This window comes from Aptenodytes patagonicus, chromosome 16 (genome assembly GCF_965638725.1).
Source record: "Aptenodytes patagonicus chromosome 16, bAptPat1.pri.cur, whole genome shotgun sequence".
In the NCBI taxonomy this organism is placed as follows: Eukaryota; Metazoa; Chordata; class Aves; order Sphenisciformes; family Spheniscidae; genus Aptenodytes; species Aptenodytes patagonicus.
The window spans coordinates 4,642,603-4,661,407 of record NC_134964.1 but is presented as its reverse complement, the minus strand read 5'-3'; the positions used below and the strand labels follow the sequence as shown (position 1 = coordinate 4,661,407).

General features: G+C 37.2%; 1 protein-coding gene across 5 annotated transcripts in view; it reads right to left on the bottom strand.

The window, feature by feature from the left end:
- Positions 1-18,805, bottom strand: part of CEP112 (centrosomal protein 112) — a 197,385-nt gene that overhangs the window by 84,210 nt on the left and 94,370 nt on the right. For all 5 annotated transcript variants that reach the window (XR_012996650.1, XR_012996651.1, XM_076354005.1 and 2 more), the window contains one exon: positions 5,124-5,354. Coding sequence is in view for 3 of the 5 variants with exons in the window: in XM_076354005.1 (XP_076210120.1) it covers positions 5,124-5,354 (231 nt within the window). In the remaining 2 variants the exon portion in view is untranslated. The remainder of the gene's footprint in view (positions 1-5,123; positions 5,355-18,805) is intronic.

Sequence of the window (18,805 nt, the reverse complement as noted above, 5' to 3'; positions counted from 1 at the left end):
ACAACAGCTAGAGAGATAGTATTCAACAGCGTAAGCTAATGGAAAGCATGCAATGCTTATTCTTTATGAGCAGAAGTAACTTAACTGCTTAGGGGCAACTCAATACTTTTAACAGAGTATCTCTTGAAGTCCCTCTTTAATCTCTGAAGATGTCATATTCTTTCTCTTCATCTTCTATTTCTTTGCCAGTGCTGAACAGTATGACATCATCTGTATGAGTACTGACAATAGTGCCAGAACAGATATTGAAAATTAAAGATATTCCTACATATGCAGTATGAAAGTATGCCCAACGAGCATGTCCAACTGGACTGCATCCTAGGGCTGTACTTGCTAGTTAATTAATCCAGCATCAAAGCTTGATAATAAAGGGAGGACTGCAATGCTCTCTAGGGCACATTATCAGTACCTTATTTGCAAACTATATGCAGGTAGAAGTTGTTCAAAAATCAAGCATCCAATTATAGGACACTGCAGATTTTTGAAAAAGGCCCCGTAACAAAAACACTATATTACAACAATTATTATATAAAATAGTTATTCTTAATTAGGGAAGCGGTCACTTATACCGAGTACGATACTTTTAACTGATTTATATTTTTTTAAATTTTAACCTTAACTTTGAATTTCCTGGGCATTTTAGTCTTATGTGGACTTCCCACCAGACATAGATGGAGTGATCATAACAGGTATAGACTAGAAAACACTGTAAATGTCAATTTTTATTTAAAATAACAGAAATCTCAGAGCATAACTAACTGCTACATCATTAAAACCTACAAGCACGATTTGCACAGCTCTGGCCATGTTGCATGCCATCTTGGAGTCCCATCTATCCAGAGTGAACCATTTCGCAACTGTACTGAAATCAGAAGAAATGCAGTCCAGAAACTACAATGTTTTACTCTCCTTTTTTCTTTTTTTTTTTGACTACAGCTTCAACCTGTAATCAACTATGATGTGCGTTCAGTACAGTCAATACACAAAAATGTAAATTACTTCTCCACAAGAAAAGCAGCACTGAAAAAGAATTAGCGTTCCTGGAACCTGCATAAAGATTTAACAGGATGAGTCAAAATATCTATTTAAATATAAAAGAGAAATCAATAACAAGCTAAATATTGAAAATTATTTAGAGGGGGGAAAAAACCACCAAACTTTTTCTCCCACTCCAATTTACTCATGTGCGCTGCTCAAAGAGAGCTTTTTTTATGAGATATTTTCAGTTCCAAGGTTGCTTCCTTTGAGCATTGTTAGCATGTCTACTGATCTGCTCGGGTCATGCTTTCTGAATGCTCATTTTCTTTGCCAAGAAAATACCACAGATGAATGTTACAAACAGTTGCGTTAGCCAAGCTTCACATCTGCACGCACTTAGAAATGCAGTTTGTCTCTTGCTTTTAGTAATTTCTGGCAAACCTGAAAATGCTCATAAGCTTTGTACAGTCCGTTACACCTGGCTGATTAGTGTCCATGCTGTAAGTGCTGCTGATACAACCTGCAACACACTTGTTTCCCTGCTAAAATTAGTCATTAGTGGAGCCTAACTACAGTACTATGTCTAATATGTTTATTTCTTCAACAGTTTATGTTTCATTTCATCATAATGAGGTATGACTTCAAATAAAAAAAAATAAAACTACCACCACATCAGAAAATGCTGTAATCGCTTCCTATAATGAAATGCAAGCAAACTAAATCTATACTTTAAAAGTAAATCAAAATCATTATGACTGAATACAAGTGTTCTTCTGAAACGGTATTTAAGATTCCTTAACTAATAGACAAGAAATAATTTGGAGATATTCTCAAGTCATTTTTATGTTAGAGACAGATAACATATTATGAAAGTACTGAAGTCCTAAGAACATGATAAGTACTGTTTGAAATTCTCCATGCTATCGTCTTGAATTTTTGTCTGATTTATGTCCAGCATGGCTTATCTAACCTTAAGGACATTAAAATTTGTTATCCTTATCTGATAAGGTGGTTCTGTGTTCAAATATAACTGCCATGTTACATCTTAAAAGGTGAGCAATAAGGTGATTATGCGCGATCGGGCTGTGGCACCTGATCTAGCAAAACGCAAGGCTAAAGATGAATCACTGCACTGCCCCAGCAAGAACAGCTACCTCTGCATCGCATTAGCCCAGCACACGCCGAGCTGCTCCTGTACCACCTCAGCTCTGTTTCTACGTACCAGGCTGGTGATAAGGACCTCGCTTACAGAAGTCTTCTGACTGCAGTTCAGGTAGAGCCCCCATCACTTTCTCCAGCGCTCCTGCAGCTCGGGGGCAGCACTCAGCGCAGCGAAGTCTCAGAGGTGCCCAACTTACCCACAACAGGTTCAACACTACTCATAATGTGCATGTTTAGGTCAGCTATAGCTCACTTTGTAAGAAAGCAGTGTTTAATTGAAAATAATACCTGCAACAAGGAAGGTCACTGGAAAATTATGGACTTTTCCCTTTATTATTATTTCCACAACAACAGATGCTATGTTTATTTTTCCTATAGTGCAGGTTACACAGTGGCAACCTGTTAAATATTTTCCCACTTATCATTCCCTAGTTACTGGGAGACGCAGTAACTGTCAAAAGATACTTGCTTTTAGAATCACAGGTTCAAAAATATTACCGTACTACGTTTATTGAGCAACTTTCTGGCATCGTATGCTGTAATCACGAACAACATGAATCAAATAAAGTATTACAATAAACTACGTACTATCTTTAAAATTGAGATTTTGAAGCAACAGAAAATTAAAGACCTCTAAATTATGTGTCCCTAAATATTGAAAAGCTGTCTACAAATACCAACAAATATTTAAATGTCCAGTGCGCTTGCAATGAAAACTGTTCCTCTATCTCTGCCCCCGACTCTCCTCCTTCCCATCCCCGCTGCAGCAGGGCTATGGGGAAGGCAATACCATATCAATCCTGTATCTCCTTCTACCCATTTTTACTTCAGTTTTTCTTTTCACATAAGCATTAGCCATTTCTTTTGTATTTCATCATGTTCACGTGAACAACAGTCCACAGATACACAAAGCAATTCACACAGAAATCAGTATTACTCACAAAATAGACCACAGAGGAATGAGATGCTTCACTTGGGAACGGACTGACCTTCAGAAAATCTGGACAGTCAGATGTTCCAAGCCTAAATAGTGAAATTCAACTTCCCCTTGGATTTTTAAGCAATCTTTACAGAATTGGCAGAAAAAAGTAGATTTAGAGGACAAGTTTTTCTCCCATATTGTCCTAAGTTTCAAGGTAACAAGATTTGCTAGAAAAATAAAAAGGCTTTTAAAAACAAGTTTCAAGACTCATGCTGCAATTAAGATGCACTTTTTTCCCCCCTTGGATAAAATCTCCTTCATCAAAGTTCTGTGGACTTTAATAGGATCAAGATTTGAACTAAGTTAGCTGAAACTGTAACTTTTGAGCTTTAAATGGAGTTTGCCCTCTAAGCTACTTTGACTTTTGGACTTTGTGGCCAATTTCCGCAGCTCTGCATTTGAAAGACAGAAACGAAGCAGAATGGTAAAGGGAGATTTGAAGGTAACGCAAGGTATTTTCACATGTCTGTGAAAGACTTTCCAACAGAGATACTTTCCCCCCCCCATCTTTTACTCAACATATGCTCTTCTGATTAGAAATAAAAATAGGGAAGTCGGTTAAATAAAAAAAATTTTCAATAGCAGTTAATATAGCTTAAAATTAGCAATTTTTTTTAAATAGAAAAAATCCAACAAATTAAAAAAATAGTATTTCTGACAGAAATGACAATTCAAGACTATTGCCCTATGAAGGATTATTTGTAACTTTAATTTGAGGATGTAAAGAAGTTAACTTTTCTTTTGCTATACTACACATGTAAAAAAAGATCAAAGAAAGAAAAGAATTGAGATTCAAATTCCATTTTTAAGCAAAAATGACAATGTCTTCCTGAGTTAAAATTAATCCTTTAACGATGAATTTCAAAGGTTTAAATACTTTCTGTGACCTTGGCTTTAAATAATTATGCCAAGCGGAGCTTTCCTTACATTCAGAAAAGATTCTGAATTGTTGATCACAGCCATTTTAATGGCTTCAGGCTGGCTGATTTCCAACATAATCCTCCAAATGCTGTTTAAAATTACAGGCCGAGAACCTGACGCAGGTAAATGAAATGTCACTTTCACAAAGGCTGTTCAAACAGTATATGCAGATTGTTAATTTGTGCCACGGTACATCACTTTGCAATAAAATGTATGATTTATTACATTAACGCATATAAAAGATACTTCAACAACTACCTGCTTACATATACGCAGCGTCTACCATAAATATTAAGTAGGGTATTTTTAGTTCAGCTTTTGAAATAAACTCACATGTTTTAGCTCATGTCATCCCTAATGTGGTGAAACACTTGATTTCAAGATGCCGGTACAAGGGGATGCTCAGCAAGCACTGATGCGCAGTCAGTGACCCCACTGAACAGAATGGGGAGGGAAGCCTTGATATATCTGAAACATTAATTTCTATTTTCAAGCCTTTCACACAGTACTTGCTCACCCAATGCACACAGGCAAAAGTAGACCAGCCATTGTTAGCAACTAGACCCAATTTCCTTGCAGTTTTAGCCTGAACTTTTTTCTCCTTAAGAACTTTCCCTCTTTTTAAGGGAGAAAAAGCTTGGTGAGATAGAACCACCCTTTCTACTCTATCTATTCCAGCAAAGGAAAAGTGATTAGCTTAGTCCTTGGCCGGCTTTGCCTTTGAAATCATCTGGATTTTTAAAGTCCCGTCAGCTCCCGAGCACTGCACGCTTGTCCCTGTTCCACAGTCCCCAAGGCTGGAAGGTGCTGCCCCAGCACCGCTCTCGGGGAGAACAGCTACAGCAGCGACCACTGCCACTGCGTGTTCAAAGAGAAGTCGTCTTTCATTATAGAACCACAAAACTTTCCATACTCGTGCCGCGACTGCGGCATCCAATGTCAGATCTACAGCATACATCTGTTTTTTCAACTCAAGTGACCCTAAACATTTTTCCTCAGTGAAACTTTGCTTATCTGACTTTTGGGGCAATTGCTCCCCTTTTGCCATGCCACAAGCAGCAGCCCTATGTGAACCTCCTACCTTGTCCAAGGCCTTCTCTGTTTCTGCCACATGTATCTTTTTCAGGTCTAATGTCATTTTTTCTGCCTCCACTTTCAGCTTGTTCACCGCTGCCTCATGGTCTCGAGCTGCCCTCTGCTTCTCTTCTTCCCACTGATGGCTCAGCTCCAGCAGCTGTTGCTTCCGCTGAGCGTTTACCTGAATAAGCTCTTCCCTCAGCTTGTGGATTTGGTTCTCCATATCACAGATAACCTGAAATAAAGAACAAACAAAGTAAAAAAAAAACCCCAAAACATAAAACACTTGATTTTCTCAGACAGGCTGTTAGCTGGGGTAGGAAGGAGACTCAAAGGATTCTCTATCCCTTTTTCTTGGCCTCTCTTATTGCTCTTCCTCCTCTCTTCATATATGCAGATAAATACAGCTCCCCCCTGTCCAAAGCATGGATGGAGCAAGATTTACCTTTTTGGAGGTAAATCTCTCCCCCATAGGTGAAGAAATGTAGTTTGTGGCATATAATCACTATGTATAATGTCCATGCCTTTTTCTGCCCCCCGCCTTAAGAAATAACCTGCCGCCTTCTAATGATATCAGTGTATCATCAACCATTTATCAATCACTGCTACAGATTATAGATTGTATTTCATCATCATGTGCTAACATGCACCAGGAATGTATCAAAGAACATCCTCTTCTGGGCGAGGGAACTAGAGCACGCCGAGAGAGGATGACACAGGCCAATGCAGAGAACCCTTAAGACTCTGCAAACAGTACAGATAAGATACACGACCTTCAGAATGCAAGGCAGACTACAGAATCCACAACTCTCTTATGTGATCACAGATTATCCTTCAGTCCTCGGGAGCAAAACACATTGTGCGACGCACAACAGTGGCATCAGAAGCGGGGGACTACAGTGCAGCAGCAGAACAGCGGGGAGTCGGCTCACTGCCTGCCTTCAACGGGGGAACTTGAAAGGGTAAGGAATGAAAGTTATATGTGGTAAATCTGTGTAATTCCTAAAGCATACAGAATATACATTGCTATTTTACAGTAGTAGTGGAGTATACATTTATTATTTTAGATTTACACTTGCATATAACTCTCATTAGTTACTTTTCCAACTGGATTTCTTCTGTAGCTTCTTAAATGAACTATAGGAGCATCGTGTCTGTGACATAAAACCATTGTCCTTACAACTAATTGCAATGTATGGTGTTGCAAGCACATATGTTTTCATTTGTAAATACAATCCTAAAGATTAGCATTTTCACTAAAAACCTCACACAGTATTTCCCCCTTTTCCCTCCCTGCTTCACAAGTAACTGTGCAGTTCCCTGGAATTCTTTCACAGAGGATGTGATAATATTGAGATGAGAAATTGATGTTCTACCAAACAGATGTAGGTGACTCAGCTCAAGCTTATTAAAGGTTTCATTAGAAAATCTGATGAAAATTACTGTGTAGTTAAAGAACCCATTGCCCTGGAACACCAGTTACTGCTTCTAGAGCTCTGAACTGATCTCTCTCTCCAACTACTATTTTTCTTCTTTAGACATTTTTAATGCACTGTCTGTATTCAGCTAAACCATCTATTTGCAGTCTCGGAGAACCACATTACTACAAATCTTTGAAAAAGAAACATTCATTTCTGACCAAAGTTGGGAAATGAATGACTATCAGAAACATTGCCTTGTACATTAATATCCCAAGACAGATTGTTATAAATACTGTGATCTGAGAGAGAAAAAAAATCGAGGCTTGAAAGTTAGCCTATTTTTTTCCAAACTATTTGAACTATACGGTGTAATAAAAGACATGTCATCTCCCCTCAAACCTTCAATTGTGTCCTTTGACTAGCACAGCTGTAACATGATAAATTTCCGAGATGGTTAATATTTTTTAATACAAGACTGACTTTTGCTTCCATGCTTTCTTAATTACTCATTGGCATTATTCCCTACTATGTCAAAGGTAAAATTTTGTGTGTGTATGCGTAGAGATGGAATGAGCACAGCATTTGTATACGGAATTATAACACAGCCCACATACTTCAGCTCTATCAGCATTATCTCAAACATATGTTTCATATAGTGTAATCTGCACTAGATCCTTTCCTTCCTTTCCTGATCTTTTCCTCCACACGTTTAATTTTTTCTTAAATCTGTATACAGACTAAAAATGTAAAGTACATTTTAGTATATAATTATATAGACTAAAATGCAAAATACATTTTAATAATTATGATCTACAATATACTTTTGCAATTCTTTCGGAAAATAATTTCACCTCCAGATAACAACAAAATGTTAGCCTAACTGGCTTTTACTTAACCAAAGAAATGCTACAGAGCTACAATTTCTATAGGATGATATGGTCTGAGTTCTAAACTGACATATGTAGCATTTGGGTTTTTTAATAGCCGTTCCAATGCAAATCCTGTCTGGAATAGTAACACTTATCTTTTAATCTGTGAGAGCTCTTTTTGGGAGCTCATTCCCGCTCTACTACCACTTTTTTTTTTCCCCTTCTTTTTTAAAACAAAAAACTTCCTTAAACTTCCCCCCGCCCCCGTAAGTGAAACTAAGATGTTATATTGCTCAGAAGTTTCCTAAAAAGTTTGATAAAATATTTAGGATAAGAAGCCAAGGCTAACTTATTATAATACAGGGAAAATTCATTCATAAATCATACTACAAGCCAAAACAGAGACTGGGTGAATTCCTGACTCAGCTGTTATGTGTTTCTGCTTTACTTCGTTATATATTCAATAATTCTCATACAAAGCCATTAGAAAATCAAATAGCACAATATAGTGTTTTCTACTGCCACATGGAAAAAGTAACAGCTCCAAGCATTCCGATTCAAAACTGGGGAGCCAAAAGATAGTGGGCTGGATGTTATAGGTAAAGTAATAGTAATTAATATGCAAAGGAGCATTAATGTTGGACCTAATAGATGGCAAAAGCAGATTTGGTTCTATTAGGAAAGAAGAAAGAATCTGAAGACGGGTTGGTGGCAGCGAAACTAATATGATTAAAGAAGTCCTTTTGGAGCAACTTCACTGCTAGTAAGATGATGTTAAGAGACATCTAATCTCTCCAAAGTGACTGGAAAAAGCTTATATTGGGGATCACAAACACAGTTCTTGTCAATTACTTTAAAATAAGTCTAGTTCTCACAGCCAGATTATTTTTTCCTATAAACAAAGTCACTGGCAGAAGCAGCTTACAACCGAACAACTTGTCGCATAAGACAACTTTGTGTGACACGGATATCTTCAAACTGCTAAAGGAATTGAATCCCAAACTTTCCATCACTAAGATTCTGCTATTCCACATGCCAGGTTTAATAAACTATTATTAGACTTAAATGTAGGCACATTAGTACTACTAGGAAAAAAAAACACACACAAACAAGATGACATAATTTTCAGTTGTAAAAAATCCATGAAATATAAAACTTTAGAGCAAGTCTTTTCTTAACAATTCTGTGGAAAAACAAGAGATGCAATTACAAAGTCTCACTTCTCATGCCTGAGATCCGAAGTCATGATGCTTGCTTGGTTTGTTTCTAAAACTGAATCCTCTTTCTCAGTATTGGTTTCTTAAATTCTCCTTCTAGCTGCTCAAATCTATGTTTGTGAACCATGCTTACTGAATTGTTTGCATGGCCCAAACAATAACTTGGGTACAAGAGCTGCTGCGAGAAATACACATCTTAAACACTCCACCAGAGCAAATTATTCTTGTGCTTAACATAAGGCTTAAACATAAGAAATAGACTTCATGGTATTAATAGATCCAAAATTTTATTGCTACTTGCTGCCTTTTTTTTTGGATCAAAATGTTATAGTCTTTATTTCAGTTGTGTGGGTATGAGTAAATTAAATAAAAGAGATCTGTATCTTTTTTACAAAGAATACAGAAGTTCATAGCAATTCCACAGGATGGCCATGCCACAGCAGCATGCCCCAAACAAGAAAGCATTTTGTAAAATGGCTATTAATCCACATAAAGAAAAACAAATAGAAAAAAAACACTAGCTTACAGATTATCCCAAATGGAATAAAAATACAATTATGTAAAGTAAACTGTGCGACAGGGTAGAGATTTCATATGAATTTATATGGCATACTTGTACATATGTGTATGCACGAATGACAATCCTATAGCTGAAGAAACTGCTAGCTGAGATGGTGATTTCTATTCCTGTTTCAAAGGAATAACTTAGAATTCTAACTAAGAATATCTGTGCTGAAATAGTGTCATAAAAAGGGTGGGTCATAAGCCTACAGCAATTTGCCTGTAGGGAAAAAATAGACTTGAAAGAAAAAAAGAAGGTTGCTCACTCACTTTGGCCTATTTAAAATGCCAATAAATGTTCTGCATGTTATTTGGAAGGAAAACATGTGCTCTTAATTTTAAAAAGTAAATTGCATAAGAAAATATAAAGCTGGCAAAAAGTTTAAATTAAAATCTGTTGCTGATGTCTGAAGCTTTGCTAGTTACATGCAAGAGAGATGAGAAATGGACCAAATGACTACAGTCTAATTAAAAAAAAAAAGATATATTCCCTTTATTGTTCAGGAGCTCCTACTTCAACCCCATGAAGCATTTACTTGGATCAGTTTCTAAGGAAGAAGCTGGAGCATGACCGCATCTTTTATACTCACAGCGATGGAACACACGGACTTCACTGTCTCTCTCAATGTATTACACACCAAACCACATCCACCCCATCACAATACTTAGCTTCAAATAGTGTTGAGGGCATTTTAAACTCACAAAAACAAGGCAATGCAGAGTTAAGATCAAATCCACTCTTAACTTATTCCCTGAGGCTCAGATCTAGAGTGATTTCGGTGTTGCTTCAGCCGTTTTTACAGTAAGTGACTAACATCTCCCAGCAGATGAAGTTGCAATAACCCTTCGTTGCTCTTCATTGCTGAGTGTACCCAAGCTGGTGAAAGAGAGTATCACTTTTAAAGACCGCTGCGTTTCTCAAATGGATCATGACAACTCTTGAAACTGAGTTTCACAAGTTTTCCGCATTGGGCTAACTTGGCTTCAGTTGCAGATGACTGCATAGGTCTCAATTTGCTGTGTTTAATTTTGCCTGCATGTAACATTTTAAAAAAAACAACAAAAACCCCAAAAACCTCTGAGTAGTTCCATGGACTTAGCTTAGACATGAACTGTTAGGCTACATGATCACAATGATCCTTTCTAGGATTATAACCCAAAATATTAGCCCAGAAGAAACAGCCCTATTTGAACCACCAATATGCAGCTTCTGCCTCTGTGTGCGCCAATACTTTCTCAGCATTTTCTCACCTGGAAGAACGTTAAAATTAGTGCATGCATTTGAACAGTGCGCTCTGAGAAACCATCAGCTGAACCCTTCTGAAAGGGAGATTTGTTTCTTTGTGTCTTGTTACGCTGGCGCGATGTGACAGAGATGGATGAGGTATACATAACATTTGTTATCGGGTAGTGGATTATTTTTGAAAGGAGATCAGTCCAGTCAAGGGAAAGGAAGTCTGTAGTAAAAACAAATCTCACTTTGATGATGAAGAAGAATTAAAAGGAAAATAAGGAACAAAGTAGAAACACCCAGTGATTCAATGGTGACAATGACTGCCTTTTTACCCACAATCAGTGCAACGTCCCAGAAGAGGTGGGTGAAGTATCCCATCCCAGTCATGCAGCAACTGGTGACATATTTAGTGTAAAGAACCTTAGAAGGGACTATCTGTTGAAAGTGGGAATCTGAACTACTTTAGCTTTCTTATTAATAAACAAAGCTTTATGAATTGCTGAGAAACAGATAAGACAAGTTTCTCTACCATTGCAAAAATAAGCAATGCATCTAACATAAAAGAATGCTAAAAAAGTAAACAAATACTATTTGTTTGCAGTTCTAAGCTTGGAAAAAATATAGCTGTAAAAACTTCAAAGATGTGTAATGTTGGTTTGTGTTTAAAACAAAATTGGTTTATATTAATGAGTCTTACTACTGCAGTTTCAGCAAGTCACAACAATCGGCCTTACACTTGTTCTCATTCTGGTTTTAGGGAACTATCCCCATGATTTTTACCCCCAAGAGATAAAAGAGTTCGGCAACCAAGTGCAGTACCGAGGGCCAGGCACAGTCCTAAGGGCTCTCTGATCTTTTTGTCCACAAAGCATCCTACTGAGTCAGACTCGCTGGTCCCAGTATACCTCTGCTTTTCTCCATGCCAGATGAATTTCAAGTGGCCAGTTCAGCCAGCTGGCAGCTCTATTTGTGGCTCCTTTGTAACATGACAATGATACAAAGGGTACACAGCAGTGCTGAAAAAAGCCATCTTTTTGTTGAAGCGACAATCTAAATCTGGAGAGATATCAAATCAAAACCGACACTTTAAAAGAATTTTGAACTAGCAAGAGTCATTAAAATCTAGTAACTCAACTTTTCAATCTCATCTTCGAAATAAACCTTTGTAATTAACGCAACTATCTCCATTTTAACCAGCTATATTGAAAATATTTTCTATACCATAGCAATTTCAATTAGAATATGTTAAGAATGTATTATCCAATTTTTCTTGTGACTGGTAAAATCAACAATTTGTCAATATTATAAATCCTTAAAAAGATAGATTTGATTTGCAAAGAACACTACTTCCGCAAACGTCACGCACATTATCACATGGGTAATGATATGGCAGAGCGTAAATTAACAGGGATAAGTAATAAACAGCTATTTAGCTTTCACAGTGCAATCTATTACACTGTCGAGTTTAAATGCCTTTTGGGTAAGAACACACAGGCCCACAAATATGTTAATTAAGGGAGCAGATAAATGAAATGGTGTGAAATGAAGTGAAAATGAACAACAGTGCAGTGACCAACAGGTTGGTCTCGCCTCCTAAGAGCGCTGATCGAATTTTCCAAAAAGCATGGGGCTGTGCAAGCTCTTCCAGAGGAAATCACGGGAGCGCTGGAGCTCTGCTAGCGCTACCAGAATTATCAGTAGTCTAGTACTTCCTGGAAACATTAAAATATCAGCAAAGCTAAAACTTCAATACTCAAAAGAGATGCATTTTATTACATGCTTATATAGTATTTTGTGCATACTTAGTGTCCTCGTTCTTGAGGGAGAAAATGCCGTCCATACTGTTGGTGCTATTGCACAACTTGTTAACTACAGAACATCTTTATCCTATATAAGACTACACTGCAGTGATGGGGTGAAGTTATTAATACGTTCATTAATCAAATGTTCACAGTTTATAAATCAGGCTGTATTTAGTTAGGTATTCTAGCAGTTTAGGTATACTCTTGTAGGAAAACCGTTACACAAACCAAAGATGTACTCACTAACCTGCCCTACATACAACGAGTGGCAGTTCTCTAGGCCCAAACAGATAAATGTTCGGTGTCAAAAAAACTTACATAAGAGCAGTGCAGATGGCAACTACAGTACTAATGGTAAAATGTTTGCTGTTCAGAAGTGTAAAATCTGAATCCCCATATTACAGGGCTTATGCAAAGGAATATCAACTCCACCTCAACACAACCCCAGCTTTTCTCACCTTTGCAAATGTACCTCTGACATCTCTTGAAAAAATCCACTAGGACTTGTAAAGTGAGGTGTTGAGCTGCTAACTCACATATTTATTCTATTAATTTTAACAGCATTAAGCTGCTTTTGAACGTCAAACCTCCTCTGTAAGATTCTTTACTTGGACTGTTTCAGCATTGTGCGTGCTCTGAAAAACACCTCTCAACATTTATGAATCTGACAGAAGTATATTCCTACCAACCTTGCTTATTTTGTATGTAATAGTTAAGGGCAGGGGCAGGTTTAACACCACCCTACCTGTACAGTGGTGCTGGAGGCTAAACATCACTCTCTTCTTCATACTCAAACCACAGCAGACTTCATTTTTTCCCCTGCACTTAACATAGTCCCCCAAAAAGCCCAGCGCCCTTTAAATTTTATTTCTTAGTAATGCATTTGCTGTATCTTGTCTACTCTTGTTCTATAGCTTAAGCATTTTCCTGAAACACGGTGGAAGTGTTGACTCATGAAGAACAATAAAGAGAAGTTACCTTCTGCTGAGCTCCATTTTCAATAAAATTAATGAAAAAAAGAGTCTATCCATGTCATTGCTATAGAGAAACATGCTTAGGCAACATTTGCATAGGTAATCTAAACCACAAAGTGTTCACTAACTTTGCCATGTATTTCCGAAGGCTTAAAAGAAATATGCAAGACCCAGGTATCAAAATGCCAGTAGGAAAAATTACACTGAGAGTATCAGCACCATTCTTGTTTCTGTATCTACGACTACATGTGAGAAAGGGGTAGCAAATTCTCAAGGTCTGCTGTGACATGGTATTAAGCAAAACACAAATTTTGATATTTTTTTCCAAAAGGAGTGCACTGAAATAGATCTGGACTTTTAAAGAGGCCAGTTAACTGCCTAAATCCCAGTTAATGTAAATGGCACTTAAGCTACAAACTACTGGGCTTTTTTTTTTTTTTTTTAAAAAGGGGGGGGGGCAGAGAGAAAGAAAATCAGGCATCCATTTGAACAGCTCCACAAAGAGCTTAAAATTACTGGCGCTTATTTTGATTTCTTAATTTACATAAGTACATTTGATTCTAATTTAGTTAACAGCAGCTAGAAAGCAGAACTTCATACAGGTTGGTTATTGTCACTGCCTTCCCAATAAAATGATTTTTAGTCAAATGGAAGAACCTCAAACCTACACGTGTAACTAAACAATACAGTGCACTGGTGAGTGAAAGGACTACTTACTAAGTTGAAATTGAGATAAATGTAAATAAGTTTTCCATTTAACAGTTTAAGACCTGGAAAAGACTTGGCCCTCTTGCCTGGAAGACAGATCCGGAACAGTTTCTTATTACCTGATTTACTGTATTTGCTTTGAAATAGATTAGCGAGTCAAAAATTAAAACATCCAGCCTTCGTTCTCCTCTCTTTTTACCTGATGAAAGAAATGTTTACATTTGTATTTTTCTTTGTACAAACAAAACGATTTGAATAAGACTACTAAGAGACCTACCTGGAAAGGACTAGTTGGAGGACTCATTTCCTTCTGTCTTTCTAAGAAATTTAACGGAGACACTCAACTGGGCACCTAGTAATCTACATAACTGCATTAATGTAATTTAAGTATGATGGAGATGCAAAAAAAAAAATCAGCCATAGATAGCTGCTTAATGCAGTGATCCCCTAAAATGACTTGTGAGAGCAGAATATAGAGAAAATAGAGTGGCTAAAAAAAATAAAAGTGTGTATCTAATACCAGGTTTGCTGCATCACACAAACCATAACAACCTATCCCTAAACAATGATTGATGAAAATTACACCAAACATGTTTAGTCTTCCCTATTTTCCTTTGTGAAAAAATACAAAGCTTTGTTTTTTCTATTTCAGCATGTGAAAGGAAAATATTCCTTTCAGATGAATGTTAAAGATATATTAGTTCTGAAATAACATTGGAGCAAAGCTTGTTCTGAAAGTGAAGAAAAGCTACTGATATTTAAGGAAGGATAGGACTTCCCTGCAATGGAAAACAGAAATGGAGGCTGAAGATCTCTGCAGTGGACTGGACCCCTCAATCTGATAAGAGTATTTCTGTGTCCAGCATCCTCTAAATCAAAGCTTTTAAAAAACAATTACATTTAAATTTTCCACGTATTAAATTTAACAGCATTAGCATTTCCTGAACAACATGTAATTCTGATTTAAATGCAGACATGATGTATACAGATTTAAGGATTACTACAGACAGTCATCTCTATGAGGCAGCAAAATGAAACGTATTATAAATCTTAATTTGTCCCCAGAAGAGGTACAGGCTGTATTGTCAATGAGAAATGTCTTTGCCCCGTCAACTAATGAAAAGACTTCACTGTAAGTAAAAAAAAAACAAAACAATCCCACCCCCCCAAAAAAAAAACCACCCAGAAAAGCATCACACACTTCTCTCTTGGATGCATTTGTTTAAATTACTGCTTGAAACATACATCTTTTGAGTATTCCAGAAATTTTACCCCATGCATCCCGTAAAGGTTTTATGGTGACTGTTACGGAAATGGCATCGGTTGCAAAACTTGACAGGACAAACATAAGACAAGATGCAGATACAAAGCCTAAGTAATAAGCTGTTCATGCACAAGATATCTCCCATCTTCAACTTCTGAAGTTAATACTTGTAGAAATGCAAATTTGGACACTAACTCCCATTCAGCTCATCTGCCATGACTATCTCCTCAACAGGCAGTTGAGGGACTCAAGGAGGACTTGAAGTTCATGCTACTGTCCAAGCTCTGCCCTGACTGTTAATCAAGGTGAAAAAGATAAATTTTTCAAAACGCCAGCATAATTACAGGAAGCCAACTAAGGAACCTAACGCTGTTATTCTCTGGGCCGATGACTAAAGATGACTTAAATGCACCAGCCTATGTGTAATATTCTGCTCTACTACAGAACCTAATACACCAGGAAACTCTCTCATTACTGATGTCATGCTGCTATATTGAAGATGACAGTCTTTAACAAAGCATGAAGTCCTCATTCTCGGTCTCGTGAATGGCAATATGTGTGCGCAGAAATCCTGAAATCCAGCAGCTTCAGAAATAAAAATTGTGTCACTTACAGGTTTAGACTTTAAAGCAATAATCAGCTTCTAACGTTCAAAAAACCCCTCATTTCTGTCCAGTAACAATGGTTGCAGTATTTCTGTTAATGAGTTGTGGTAAATTCTTATTTGTACATTAGCTGCTTACACAAATAAGATGCAGAATTACACACATGTGCAGCTTTTGACTTTCTCTTTTTTGAAATCAACTCCTAATTGGAAGAAGCATATTCTAGTTGACTAGTGTCAATCCTTATATCAAACAGATACATTTGTCACCTCCTTCTAAGGATGAAAGTCCTAGAGAAGGAACTCTTTACTGCAACCTAGGTGTTAGGTTGGAGTCAAAGGCATCAGCTGACGGTACCTATTGTGTATTTTGTGCACTACATACAGCTGACACCATTTCTAGTCTCCCTCTCTGCACCTTCATCCTCAAGTGCTGGTTGCACTATTCCCATCATCTCGACAGTGGCTCCTCTGAGTTCAGAGACCTTTTGGAAGCATCATGCTCCACAGCTACCAGTTCAGAAAGACAAGATCAATCACAGGATGATCTGTACAAAATAAATGAAAACTGTCTGCATAATATTTCTTTTCTTGGAATCGAGAGTATTTTTGGCTCAGTATCTTCCTCTGGCACCTTTACATTGATCTCTATCCTTTTCATCCTACCCAGTTTGTCCTTGAATTCACTTGATGCCACTTCATTTTCTGAATGACAAATAGGCCACTGCATCCTGGGGCAGGAATTTCTTCAGATTTATTTATGCAACTGTTTTGAATCTACCGTACTTGGAATAAATATTAATATATAGTTTAAATGTAAAATCTAAATACATTCTAAACATGCAAATTCTATGAAATACCAGTAAAATAAAATAACCGATTAAATATATCCATTTATACAGGTCCACGTTTATATTTACTACCCCCCCTCCCCCCAAAAAAAACCCCAAACCAACAAAAAAGCCCAACCAACCCTCAAAATTGCATTAAGAGATCAGGAACAATGCATTACTCCTAAACTGAATACTCTGGCAGGGAACAACGGTTGTGGGAAGGGCTTGAAGGAGAAACTGTTGACTGGAGGCAGAGCACCAAATGGAACAGTCTCATTTCTGTACAACAATGAAGCATAGTCTTCTTAGAAGACATAATTTGCAGACTTTTGAAATCTACTGCTTTTACTTTTCTGGAAAGCATCACTGTTTGGAAGGACACAATCGTATTATGTGAAAATAAGAAGTCATGACTACGTACCACATTTCTACTAACATGAAGCACAAAGATCAGGGAACTATTAGTAAGATTATTTCTTGAATACCATGAGGTGGTATTTTTGACAAATGGCATCTGACGCATTTGTTGAGACAGACATTTCAATTTTGTCCATATGCATGCCTAATTACCACATTAATGAAGGCTATTGCTATAAAGGAATAGCAAGGCTGTCTCTGCTAAACCTCCTTGAATCGCATGCACAGAAAAACAAACATTGCCTTCCATATAAATGACTACATTAGAAGCCGTTACTGATTAATGCCGCGTATTTTCTCTCAGCCTCTGATGCAAAAGATGCCAAAGAAACGTTATCATGAGGGTTGTTTGCACAGCTTTAGAAATGATAGTAATCTACCAAGTATCCGACACAATACTCAGGTAGAGCAGGTAAGAATTAATTGGTACCTTTCCTCCCCCAGAATTTCAGATGCTGAAACTGTTTTTCCCTTTATTGAACCAGCTCGGCCTAGACTAGCTTGTCCCGCAGTGACATGTATATTGAATACAAATCAGACAGCATAGCTTTAAATCTGTGTTGCAGCTCTCATTTCCAATTCGAGAACTGTACTATAATCATAAGCTTCTGGTGGATGAAAGGAAATCAGCTCTCTGAATATTAGCTAATGCCACATTTGCAAGTCCTGAAGAGATCTTTGCTGTTTAAAAAAAAAATAGATCATTTCTCATGAACCTATATATATGAATCGCTTTGTACTGCTCGACTGATAGAAGCGATGCCTGTGCTGGGATTAAACCCTTTTCATCATAAAACCTCATCTGGTTCGGAGTCCAAGTCCATCAAACCTTTTCCCTTTAAAGTCCCGCCTTTGATTCTACATCAATTTATTCAAACCGCAGCTGGGTGGCTGAAAACGAAAGGACAGCATCATTTAAACCAACCATGTTCCTAACTTGAAAGAAGGGCTATAATTAAAAAAATGGGCATAAAAGAATGGAAATGGGATAATATTTTTTAATGGTAGTTCAAAGGCCGACAGATGTCAGAGCCTTTGAAGATGTCAGTACACTGAGCAAGAAGTTGCCATTAAATAGTTTGCCTGAGAGGTGAAGCAGCTTTTTAATGACTGAAAAAGCCCTTGCAGACACATCCTTGTGTTTTTAATTTGTCAGAGTTTCTGCAGTATTTTCTGATTAATGACACATGATTATAACTGCATAGCATACATATTTTTATACTTTGTTAAATGAATACTTTATTCCACATTCCTTCAGTGCCAGATAAGAACAGGAAAGCTTTACTACAGAGTCCAAAACTATTCAGATTGCTCAAATATTTATGGTAATTTGAGGGGATTGGCCAGATACAGAGTTACTATGTGTTGCTACCTTTTGTTCTTTAATGGTGCTATTACTACTGCCATCACAACGTGCATGCATTAAGCGAGCATGTGACCCAGTAATGTATTGTACCCTTCTTGTGCACTAAACAATCAGAGCTTTCATAATTCACTGATGAACAAAGTCATCAAATCAAAATAACATTTAGAAAAATTCCTCAGTTGATCCTGAACAATACAAACAATGGCTGCCAATGTATTGTAAGTGGAAAATAACTTTTCTCAGAAAAAAACATATTGCTAGGAAACATCATGTTCAGAAGAAAAACACCAATATTTATAAATGCAGATAAAGTCCCCATCTTGGGCTGAGAAGATGCTCCTGCAATATCCTTCATCTCTCTGTTAAGATATGCAATTTTTTTCTATTTTCACCATGAATGGAAAAATGTAGTAGCC